This window comes from Alternaria conjuncta (assembly GCF_024043145.1).
Source record: "Alternaria conjuncta strain BMP 0040 chromosome Unknown scaffold_7, whole genome shotgun sequence".
NCBI lineage: Eukaryota > Fungi > Ascomycota > Dothideomycetes > Pleosporales > Pleosporaceae > Alternaria > Alternaria conjuncta.
This window is the reverse complement of record NW_026250096.1, coordinates 1,844,221-1,856,371: the sequence shown is the minus strand read 5'-3', so window position 1 is coordinate 1,856,371 and position 12,151 is coordinate 1,844,221. Positions and strand designations below refer to the sequence as shown.

Here is a 12,151-nt window from a genome sequence, read left to right as displayed (position 1 = left end):
TAAGATTGGTCGCTGGTGTATCTTCCAGTTACTATATCCTTATACGTCCCGGACCCGATACTCTTGGCCCTCGTCCCTCCAGCAGGTGTTCGTTCAAGGTTCTCCTCGATTGTGAGCGTGTCGTTGCTTTTCCGACGTGGATGATCTGTGCACGCACGCACACCTGCGAAGCGGCTCAGACGCGTTTGGAGCAGAGAACGCGACTTCCATCAATCAGATGGGTAAGCCAATGCTCACCTGGTGTCCTCGTTATCGCTATTCTATGCACCGGTTAATGAACAATTTCAAAAGCCTCAGTCCAGACTCAGCGTCGTGACGTGGTGTTGAATTCCAACGATGACGCTCGATGACGATCGCATCAAATCCCAACCCCACCAAAACCGGCCCCTACAATTACTACCCCCCGATCGACAGAGATGTTCAAAACAACCATCATCAGATCTTGGAACTTTGTTTTCCGGAAGCCAATCACCTCTTCTATCCTATTCAGGCCAATTACACGTACCTTTAGCCACACTACCTTCAAGATGAGCGACAACAAGGGCCCAGTTACCGCATACCCTGCTACAGAGATCACACCTCAAAACCAAGAAGGCGGCCCTGGTCTAGACGCAAAGACCGATCAAAAGGCAGAATGGTCGCGTCTCGAGTTCTGGGACGAGAACCAGAAACCCTACCTTAAGGAATATGAAGGTCGTGGGTTGATGCAAGGCAAGGCTGCGTTGATCACAGGTGGAGACTCTGGTATCGGACGCGCTGTAGCTATCCTGTTCGCAAGAGAAGGCGCAGATGTAAGCATCGTGTACTTGCCCGAAGAAGAGGAGGATGCGCAATACGTCAAGAAGAAGATTGAAGAAGCAGGCCGCAAAGCAAACCTTATGCAACTCAACCTGCGGGAGAGGAAGAACTGCGAGCAAGCCGTTGAGCAACACATGAAGGTCTTTGGCAAGCTGAACGTCTTAGTCAACAACGGTAAGATACCATAACTATCACATGACCTCCGAACCAGCTTGTTAACATCCAACAGCCGCCATGCAAGAAGCCTGCACAGACATAACCGAAATCGACCTCGACGTAACCGAGAAGACCTTCCACACCAACGTCATCTCCATGTTCGCGATGTCCAAATACGCGCTCAAGCACATGAAGCGCGGCGACTGCATCGTAAACAGCGCCTCAGTCGCATCCTACATGTCCAACCCCATGCTTCTCGACTATGCCTCTACAAAGGGCGCCATCGTAACCTTCACCCGCGGCCTAGCCCAGCAGCAAGCGCCAAACGGAATCCGTGTTAACGCTGTTGCGCCGGGCATTATCTGGACGCCGCTTCAGCCCGCGACTAAGAACAACCCGGCTGATGCGATGGATAGCTTGGGTGTGGGTGCTTGCCCGCTGAACCGCCCGGGAATGCCGGTCGAGATGGCGACGTGTTATGTGCATCTCGCTAGTCCGTTGGGGAGCTATTGTACCGGCGAGGTAATCCACGGGAGTGGAGGAATTGAGATGCAGGGTTAAGAGGGGTCTGAGGATGGGGTAGTAATGACAATGGTATGAGCCAGATGAGATGACGAGAACGACCGACAGATTGGGTTAACGTAATACAAACACACGATTGAGCCCAGGCAACACACGCGTGTTCTTCTCGATGTCTTCCTGTATGCTAGCCCTAACAAAGCAGGGTAACGACATCACTTCTGACACCAGCCTTTTAGTGACAGCAATAGCCTAGTAGAAGCCTCGCGCCCCCAAAAGCCTCTCCTTCGACAACTTCCGCACACATGTTGTTGCTGTCTGCTACTTTTAGGAGACCGGACACAAAAGAACATGGAATTGAACCGCCACATTTTTTGGTTTCAACAAGAACAGCGTAGGTAACTAAAGAAGAAGAGAACGATCTGTGAGCAAAGCTTTATACATCCACAGCACACGAATCCCAGAACGAGGCAAGCATCAGGACATTGGTGTAGTCTTTCAACACTCCCAACCGACTCATATGTTACGATGAAAGGCGTATTTTGAGTCTCCGGACCGGAGTTCTGGCCATGAGTTCATCACGTAGCATTTTGGAACAGCTTCGTCGCTTTCATCACGATCTTGAACGCCCGTTTTGATCGCAGCAAAGCCCGCAAGCACGCCATCGTTGCGGTTGTCTGTATTTTTGGAAGAAGAAAAAAGAAGCAGACACCATGACCACAGAGTTCCAGGGCTTTTTGTATATGTGGAGGAGGAAATGTGTAGATGAGGAAGAAGGAGACCGCGCAGAGGGGAGGTTTATTTATACCCAGCCTACTGCGCGCTCATAGAGATATGGCTTTGCGATTTTTGGAACTTCCAGCAACACAGCATAATGCTGCTTAATTTTCTTTTAGAAGACCGGCAAGACGGCTGCCATCATATGTCTGCACTGGGTTTTTGGATATACGGAATAAGAACGTGTGGATAAAGAAGAAAGAGGCAGCGAAGAGGACATTTATATGTTCACTCCTCCCGATGGCCGCTCACACGCTTGAATATCAACGCTTTTGGCGACTTCCAAGAGCACACCATGCACAGTCTTTATCGTTGTTTTGGAGACGGGAGAGACGGCCGCCATGCAACTGTATCTCTACACTTTGAATATGCGGAATAAAAATATGTGGATAAAGAAGAAGCAGGCAGCGAAAAGAGGAAGTTTATATATACAGTCCCCCAGCTGCGCGCTCATATGTTAAAAATGTTAGTCTTTGACGACTTTAACCGCACATGAGATGTATTGGGGTCTTTTTCTGGCACGTCTTGCCGCATATGGTGTTCGTTTTGCTGCTTGCTTTCGAGTAATTGACATGTATTTGATGAGTATGTTTTTAGGATCTGGGATAATGTATGGATAAGGTTGGAAGACATTAAAGTCTTTCGCCGACCGCAAAGTCATTGTCGGATACCATGGTCGTTTTGGAAAAGAAGAAGACCGGAGAGCCATGGCTTACATGGTGCTCTGTTTTGGTATTTTAAAATAGTGGAAGTGTGTTGTAAAGGAAGAGAAGAGCGAGGAAGGAGGTAGCTTTTATAGGGGACCCGAGGTGGGGATACGGTATATGCACTCCTTGGTACCAGCATCCATCATGTGCTCCGGGTTCCATAATTTCAACAGTCAACACACAGCAACATTCGGCACTTCAGCTGCCTTTTTGGATTCCTGGGGTGGCTTTCACCGCTCGCCAGTACTCTGAGCTTCATCTGGCGTGTTTACAGGTCATTGGACAATAATGCGATTGATTTTGGGAGAAGTCCGCAAACCCATGACGGATGACCAACTTAGTTTTGGTATGCAGAGAGCAGAAGTTTGGAATAAAGGTCAAAGGTGAAAGCGAGAAGACGGCGGGCTTTATGTTTGAGGTCAAAGTGGGGTCTCGTCATCGATACGGCTCTCGAGGCTTTCGGATCGGACACTCATCGCTGGACGTGACGGTGATTTTGGAAGAAGCCCGCAAAGCCATAAGTGGGAAGTCATGTCACTTTTGGTGTTAAGGAAGGGAAAGTGTGTAGTGTGTCGAAGGAAGAAGGCAAGAACAAAGGTGGCTTTATATATGAGTGTGAGGCCAGACTCTGCTATCCCTCGTGTTGAGCATCGTTTCAGTCCGAGACGCCATCGTGTGCTGGGATAGCACCGTTGAGAAGGGCAGGAGGTCATCAGGTGTGTACATTCGGGTTTCAATGAAGGGAAAGATCACGTAGGATTGTAGCCATATAAGAAGATGATCATGTTGTTTGGATATGAGTTGAATTTGAACTATGCCATCTATCTAATGTGCTAATACCCCAGGCCGAGAAGCCATCGAACTCTGCAGTAGTACTTTTGAGAAGAGCAAGCGCCATGGATCGATGCAACAGCTTTTTTGATAAGAGGAAGACTTGAGTGTAGAATACAGGTAGTAGAAAGCAAAGATGATAGCCCTTTTATATACATCGAAGTAGAACCTTAGCTTCCGCCAACACCCTCGTTCCTCCAGACCAGGGAGTCATGCCCATCTATCCTCATCTTTTGAGTAGCGCAGGAAGCCATCGAACTGAGGCAGGTTACAGTTGAAGGCTTGACCAATAGCGCGGGTGAGCTCTTGAGCACGCCAGAAGGTGCCGTTGGCGACCCGTCGCACCCAAAGCAGAACACCATAGCATTGATATCCAAATCTTTTGTGTAAAGAAAACGGCTTTAAGGTTTCCTCCATAGCAAGTAAACAAGCGATATCTGTTTTATTGTATGCCGGAGTCGGAGCGCAATCATGGATAGATCTGGTTGCGCTTTGAGTCGGCAGGTCATTTTAGCGTAGTTCCGAAGTTTTCAGAAAAACCAGACACCATGGAAAGTGGTTTTTTCGATTTTTTAGTGGAACATAGGTGGAGTTGGGTGTTGTCGATAGAAGAAGACACTCTTGAAAGCCTCAACACCACCGCCAAGGTCGAAGCGGGTTTCTCCGCGCTGGAAGAAAGACTTCTTGATTTGGGTGTACTGCTGAGCAGGAAGCTCAGAGCCGACACATCCGGAACTCCAATCTCTTTTTCTTGGCCCAAAGTCCATATACCTTCTCTTTCAATGATATTTTCAAGAGCGCAGATGCCGCTCATGGGCAAAATTTGTCGTTGTTTCGGTCCGTCGAGACCATATCTTAAGGCAAAGTCGTATTTTTGTTTGTGCCAAGCCAGCAGGCGGACCCCATCAAATCGAGGCCTCGTATTTATGGAGTCCACGGATTGAATGTGGATGATAGAAGATACCATGTACACTTCAAGAGTGGCTTTTGTACACTCCGCGTCGTGTAGTGCAATTGGAGGAAGCCGAACAGTCTATGGCTACAACCGCGCATGCTTTCATTCTTTCTAGTATCTTCTAAGGTGTTGCCGAACACATATAGAACCCGCTCGTCGGTTTCGATCCGAAGGGTGCGATTTAGGCTCCAGATGCCGGGACGACAGGCACCATAGCGGGGATTAGTGCTGTTGTAGCAGGAAGAGGTCTTCTCCGCACATGGAACAGTCCATTCAGAATTTTGGAGACGCACTCGCACATACGAGTTCTCTGGTGTTTCTTGGAAGAAGAGGCAAGAAGAGCGGTCGCTCATTCTGCGATTTCATATGTCTTTTGGAGGAAGAGGCAGCGGCCATTTAAAGCCCGAATTCCAATTTTGGTAAATAAGAACCGGAGTGTGTGTTGAAGGAGACAAGAACAGCGGCGTTGAGCGAGGTTTATATACCCGCGCATCCTTGGATCTCGACTCATTTGTAAGATGCTTGGTCTTTTCGGTGGAGGAAACCATGCAGAATTTCGGAGTTGTTTTTTCGGACAGATCGAGCTGTACCCTTGATGGCGACGTGGGCGCAAGTGGTACGAGTGCTCGAAGATGAACTGCTGGAGCTCGGCAGACAGCCGCCCACCATCGTTAAGAACATTCACGTTTTCGGACAGGCGCACCGAGCAATGTCGTGGTGAGGTGTGTAAAGGTTCAGCCGCTAGTGGTATGAGTGCTCGAAGATGAACTGCTGGAGCTCGGCAGACAGCCCACGCACCCTCGTTGAGGTCGGACGGGAACACGGAGCAATGTCGTGGTGAGGTGTGTAAAGGCTCAGCCCATAAATTCCAACAATCGTGTTTTCGAAGTTCCGAAAGCAGGAACCATAACAGAATCGTCGGAGACTTTTTGGACGCCCGGAACAGGAGAACCATGCATTCCTACCGGGTCAGTTTTGGTGTCCGGACGGCGAGGTCCATGGAGTATGCGTTTCGATGTTTTGAGCTCGCACGGCGAGGACAGCGCCATATGTGCATAAACTGTGCATTTTTCGAAATGAGTTGGGAAAAATGGTGGCAATTGGTAATCTTTTCGAAAAGCAGGAGGACAGGGCAACCATGAGATCATCGTGTATGAATTTTGGTAAAATAGAATGTGGAAGTGTGATGAACAAGAAAGCAAGAGAGGAAGGAACTTCACAGTTTATATACTCTTCAGCATAGCCTCATCACATGTGCGCATGCAAAAAACTCAGCTTCTGGAACCATGGAATGTGGATGTCCTACGCGACCAGTCATACTAACCAGCCAATCCACGACCTCCCATATCAAGCAACCCGAAGAACAACCACCCTCGCTCTTTAACACCGAATCCAATCATGCCGCTAACATAACAGCGCCATCCCAAAACGCCGCGCTATGCATCCGCATCCGCATTCTCAAGGCCGACTCATCCACGTATCGATGTCGCAATCGTCCTCGTCCTCGTCCGGATTAACCATACCATCGACATCATCCTCATCTTCCGACCAATCGTCATCATCCCAATTATCAGGACCATCGCTGGGTGTTTCCTACCCACCCTTCTTCTCCTGCACATCCACACGCTGCACCCTCGCCCTCTCCTGACTATCCACATCCTCCATATCCGTATCCGAGAACCTGACGTGACTCTGCAGTTTCTCATGCACTCCAGCGTCAATATCCATGAGATCATCGCCGCGACCAACCGTCTCGCTACTGGCGCTGCTCATGGTCCCAGCACCACCACTACGGTTCGTCTCGACCATTTCCTGCGTAACAGGCGCGTCGTCGTCGATTTCCGTGTTGGGTGTTAGCGTCGCGGAACTCATGTTTGAATCGTTGCGCGGACGGCTGCTGCTGTTGAATTCTTTAGCGCTGATTTCACTCCAACCATTGTCTTCAAAGGCAGGGGGGTTGGTGTTATCCCACCCGCCTGTTGCTGTGTTGCCGTAATCGCCATAACCTTCCCATCCTGTAGCATTCTCCTGCAACTCGTGGAGGAAGTTGAGGTTGTCCTTTTTGGCAAAGTCTTGGAGGGGTTTGGGTAGCGGCAGGGGCTCGGCGGCGGTAGCGTCTTCATTCGCGTAGACGAGCAGGGCGGAGCCGGCTTCGGTGGTGGCGCGCTCGATGACTTCTTGCAGGGAGAGGGGGTCGCGGCGGATCACGGGATTAGCGGATTCGCTGTCGTATTGCATGCGCCACCATTGGGTTGCGTTGGGGATGTCTGATTTGATGTCTGGGTGGCGGACGTAGACTACGTCCCTGCGCGTAGCTACGCCCCAGAGTTGGTATGGGCGCTTCATGGCGTCTTCCGGGGTTTGGCCTTCTGGGTAGACGGTTTCGACGGGCTCGGAAGTCTTCTCTTCCACCTTCTCGGTCATCTCGGTCGTAGTGTCCATATTTTGGTCGTCGGTGGTTGCGGCTTCGTCAGCGCTCCCGTCTACGCGCGGCTTGAATCGCCCAGAGATGCCTAAAATCGCCTTCTGCGCTTGTTCGGTCTGCTCTTCCAGGGTCGCAAGCTTGCTCTCTATGCTGTTGTAAAGCTCCTGCAGTTGAGCTAGTACTTCTGTATCCTTGGGAGAACCACCAGGACTTTCAGGCTCAAACGCAGTCATACTTGTTTTGAGCAGTTGCAGCGACTCAACTTTCTTTGCGCCTGCTTTCTTCGGGGTGTGGTACTTTAGTCTCTCCACCTGCGTCTTGAGCGAGACTAGTTGTTCCTCATGCTGCGTGATCTCGCTGTACATACTATCGATGACATGTTTGTTCTTCTCGAGGTACCGATCGATGTATAGGGTGGCTGGAATATGACATCCCAGGTCAGACGTCTGGGTATTTGATGAGGTCAGGCGGAGTATCAGCACGTTACTCGCTTCGCGAATATGCGCACTGGCTCCAGCCGAAGCGAAGAGTGAATCATCCAGGACATCGTATAAGTTGAAGTCGGGCCGAAGATTATTGCGTGTGACGGCGGCGTCAAGCACAAAGCTCTCTTGAGTGGTTCCAGCGACGTCGAAGGTAGATTTAAGATGACCGTTCAAATCGGCATTCGGGACCTGGCTCTGGAAGGCGAAACTCCACGTCACCAGGAACTTGAGCAAATCGTCGTCCGGGTCGTCAAGTGGTGGTTGCTCTCTCCAAGCCTCCGACTCGAGCAGCCCGTTGACCGACCCGTAAATCCGGTCTGTATTATCTAGAAATGCCATGAGTCGCTGTGTCTCGTGAAGTATCTCGAGGTTGTAAGCTTCCGAAAGTCCAGTGCCGTCTTCGAAGATGCGCGCGGTTGCTGTGGGATTGCCTTTCCACCAATTGTCGCCCTGCCAGTAATCATTGCGTAGTACGCCCGGACACAGCAGCGCGTTTCGGAACAGCGGTATCGAATGGAGTATAGGAATGAGGTTGGGAAGGTAGTTGAAGTTTGGCGACGGCTTCAGGATAGCGGGCTGCCCTTCTTCGCGCTTTCGCTGGCTCGGGATAGGGTCGGCGATGATTTCGGTTGTGGTTGGTACTAGAGCCCACTGAGAGGCATCGTAGTTTGCTCCAGTAGCCGGTCTGAAGTTAGCAGAGCCTGTAACTCCCATCTCCTGGCCCTCAATGCCTGAATATCTGTCAGCCCTTGCGAAGTGATGCTCGTGGCGCATTCGCTGCACTGACTTTGTATGGGCGCATCGCCGGCTTGTGCTTGCGTGGAGGCGACACTGGTTCGAGAAGGCGGGCGCGTGGGTGCTCTGCTATTGACGTTGCTATGGGGGTAGTTGTCGAGACCTGGAGCATAGTCAATATTGAATGCTGAAATCCGCCACTGTCAGCCGTGTTGTCCTAGGGAGTCTTCCGAGCCTGAGCTGACGTACTGGGAACGTTGGTGTCGTCTATACCGTAGCCGGCCCCCGCAAAGGCAGTCTCGTCCCACTTGGCCTGTGAGTTGCGCAGATGGGTCTTCAAAGCAGAAATACCTCCTTGGTCCATGCTGCTGAAGTACTTGTCCATGGCAGCCTCGACATTGTTGCCATGGTTCTACACACGTAGTTAGAGGTTTGTCGCAAAGCGCAAACAGGTTGCGGGCTATTTGGACATACCGCGAGGAGCTGTCTGGCTTCCTGTCTGTCAAGCTGTTCCACCCCGAAATTAAAGAGGAGGTCGATGTTTTCTTCTATTTGGGCGTCCGACATGACTGTTGCGCTTGTGGTGTAGCGTGCGTGGTGATAGCAATGTTGGCGCAGTTGAGATCTTTGATGCGGGCGGGCGGCGAGCACGCCGGCGCAAGTGAGATGGAAACGGCAGCGCAGGTGCCAAGGCGAGCAAACGGCAGCCGCTCAGGTGTAGCAGGCAGGCGTGTATCGGTCGGGTGTAGTTAGGACAGTCGCGCTCATAGGTGAGGCTGTATGGCGGGGAGCTTCTAGAAGAACGAGCTTCGCGGAGGAGCATGCGGGCAGCGGAGCGATGATGTCGCTAATGCCGGCGGAGCAGGGGTCAGGCTTCATGCCAACGGTTGGCCTACCACCCCGCGTCACACAACATTACTTTTTGGAGAATCTTACAATGCATTGAATGATGTGTAAAATTGTAGTCAAGACGTTGCTCGTTCTTATCTTTTCATTTCCTGGTATCGACACCTCCGTATCCTTGTGATTGTACATATACTCTTACATCTATGTTTTAAAACGTTCAGTCATGTAACCATTTACCGTCTAGACCCCAGAGAGGGGAAGAACGCCAGATCCCAAACCATCCCCTTTACGATGGCACCGAGGGCAAGCCATCTAAGACTTCCTCCTTCTTTTCCTTAGAAAGTGATTCGTCTGGCTTGGATTCCTCACTGTAGGGCTCCTCCGCTGCCTGCTCTTGCGAGACCTCGGTCTGGTCAGAAGCTTCAGTCCCCTTCGTAGCTTCATGGCCTGGCGCCACGATCTCGGCGTCTGAGCCAGGGCCGAGTGGTCGGAAGACCTGCACGCCCTTCGCGTCATTGAGCTTGTCTTGCTCCTCTCTCCACTTGCGTCCACGGTTGGTGTAGCGCGAGATGACATCACGGTAGTGCTTGAGACTCTTATCGATCGCTTCCTCGTCTTGTCCGATAAGCTCGTGTCGTCGCGCCTTCAGCGCTGAGTACAACTTCCAACGTGTTTCCTCGGGTATCTCTTTCAGATGGTACTCAAGCTTCCAGTCGTCGTACTCGCTCAGCTGTTCTGGTCGGTCCACGTAGCCTCCATTGACCTGACTGCGGACAGTCAACGTCCAGCCCATCAAAGGTGCCTTGGGGACTGGTGCGGGCTGCACGGTATCTTCTGCGCTGGCTTCCTCGCCTTCAGCAGGCTCCGCAGTCGCGTCTTGCTCCTCGACAGCTTCTTCGGCAACGTCGTCAGTAGACTCTTCGATATTGGTCAAAGGTTCGTCTTCACGTGCTGTAGGTTCCTGCGGGGCCTGGTCTGCACCGATTTGTTCATCAACGTCGTCTTGAGCTTCTTGCCAAGCGGCTTGAGCTTCAGGGGAGTCCTTTCCAATACCAACAACACGTCGTGCAAATTCTTGCTGAGCGGCCTCTCCAGCGTTTTGTATCTCGTCTGCTTGCTCCTCGGTGACGGGCTCGGCAAACACGTACATGAACGGCGTCTTGCCTTCGCGCGCTTCAAAGTGTAACCGGATAGACTATTCAATGTTAGTAGAGACCCTCTGGTGGTGAAATGGGAGCTTACTGTTTCAGGGAATGCGGCGGTGGCCTTGGTAAGGATTTCATCAACGAGACCCAAAGACAGCTTGAACTCTTGGTCTCCTAGCACCGTGTCGTGCTGGCCGTGAAGAACAGCATCCATGTCGGAGAGGCTCAAGTATTGGAAGCCGAAGATGCGCTCAATGTTGTGGTAAGCGATGAAGATGCCGTCCATGCGTCCCATGCGGGCTTGCAGGGAGTATTTCAGCATGGTCGCGCGCGTCATGTCGTAGAACTCGCGCTCAAACGACTCCCACTCGCCCAGATTGTGACGAAGCTGGTAGCCAGCGCCCTCTTCGTATTCCTTGTGGTTCATGCGGATCGAGATGACGGCGCGCGTCTTCAAGTCAAAGACACCCGTTCCAGGTAACCGCGGATCGATTGCATCCAGTTGCGAGCGCATCAGGAGATTACCCTGCTTCGAATAGTGGTAGCATCGGCCAGCCTCCTTCTCGACGGCTGCCTTTTCTGGGTTGGACCTTCTGAACTTTTCGAATTCGCTGCGTTCGGTTGTGAGGAGCTTCTCGAGCGAGTGACCCAGCCAGCTCATGATGTTGGGGCTATCGTAAGACTTGTCGGCATCCAAAGCATAGATACCGTCCCTGTATCGGAGGAAGACGGCACTGGGGCCAAGCGTGATTCTGGAGAATCTGGGTGTAGGGTCAGGAAACTGGCGGGAGAGCATGCCGTGGTTCAGTTTGCGGAAGTTTGAGAGGACGTAGTGGAAGTGTTGGAGCATGCTCGACATACTCGAGGTAGAGCCTGTGAACTTTGTGCCAACCTGCTTTGTCAACGCCAGCAGAGTCTCGTCCTTGGAAGAGGTCTTGTATTCGCTCAGCGCTTCAAAATCGAATTCGTTCGCCGGCATGATCTTCTCGAGGTAGGGATCGAAGTTGTACACCCGCGAGCGTGGGTCCTGCAGGCGATATACACCGGGGTTGAAGAGGACGCGGTCGAGACCATAGGATAGCATGGGCACGGGTGGCTTGCCGACCTTGATCTCCTCGAAGTTGAGGTCGTCGGGGAACATCTCGCTGATGGGAATCGACTCTCGTTCTTCGTCCTGTTTCTGTCTTCGTGCCCTCTTGTCACCCAGAAGAGCCTCGATGAGAGATTTTGACCCATCCTCCGCCTTGACATTTTCCTCTTGGCTATCGGAGCTCTTTCCCTTCCTCTTGACCGCGATTTTCCTGGGAGCGACTGGCTTGGATTTGGATGGGGCGGCTCGGGTGTTTTTCAGTCGGGTCTGGCTGCGGGCAGCGCAAAAGAGGCAGACGGGGGTTCTGTGCCATTGCGCGGCTGGCGACAGCTGGCGACGCAGCATTGGGAGAGGAGGGGCGTGGCGGCGTGGGCGTGCGGGTGGCGTTGCACACACGATGGAAGTGACGCTCGGTCGCGACTGCACAGAAAATATGTCGGCGTTTGTTAACGCCGGGCGATCATTGCGATCACCATGTGACGTACAGCCAGGAGTGGACGCGTGGAATGCGACGAGATACCAGAGACCCACCCTGAATCCACCCCTACTCGTCGTATCTCGCCCGTACTGCGCTGCGTATATCTTGTCCTGTCATTTCCCTGCAAACGCCGTGTGATTGTCGGGCCGGTGTGTAGCAGCCCGTCGCCTCTACGCACTGGCAGAACGGGCACCAGCACCATAC

General features: G+C 52.0%; 3 protein-coding genes across 3 annotated transcripts; 1 reads left to right on the top strand and 2 right to left on the bottom strand.

Annotated features, from left to right (window-relative positions):
* Window positions 1–527: 527 nt before the first annotated feature.
* J4E85_005736 (uncharacterized protein) lies at window positions 528–1,515 on the top strand (the record flags this gene model as incomplete). The annotated part of the gene is made up of 2 exons (XM_051469979.1): window positions 528–972; window positions 1,028–1,515. The coding sequence occupies 2 exons, from the start codon at window positions 528–530 to the stop codon at window positions 1,513–1,515; spliced, it is 933 nt and encodes a 310-aa protein (XP_051326810.1).
* Window positions 1,516–6,336: 4,821 nt separating this feature from the next.
* J4E85_005735 (uncharacterized protein) lies at window positions 6,337–8,955 on the bottom strand (the record flags this gene model as incomplete). The annotated part of the gene is made up of 4 exons (XM_051469978.1): window positions 6,337–8,384; window positions 8,441–8,551; window positions 8,638–8,800; window positions 8,863–8,955. 4 exons carry the CDS (start codon window positions 8,953–8,955, stop codon window positions 6,337–6,339), a joined length of 2,415 nt encoding a protein of 804 aa, XP_051326809.1.
* Window positions 8,956–9,520: 565 nt separating this feature from the next.
* Window positions 9,521–11,814, bottom strand: J4E85_005734 (uncharacterized protein; the record flags this gene model as incomplete). Its single annotated transcript, XM_051469977.1, has 2 exons — window positions 9,521–10,429; window positions 10,477–11,814. The coding sequence occupies 2 exons, from the start codon at window positions 11,812–11,814 to the stop codon at window positions 9,521–9,523; spliced, it is 2,247 nt and encodes a 748-aa protein (XP_051326808.1).
* Window positions 11,815–12,151: the final 337 nt, after the last annotated feature.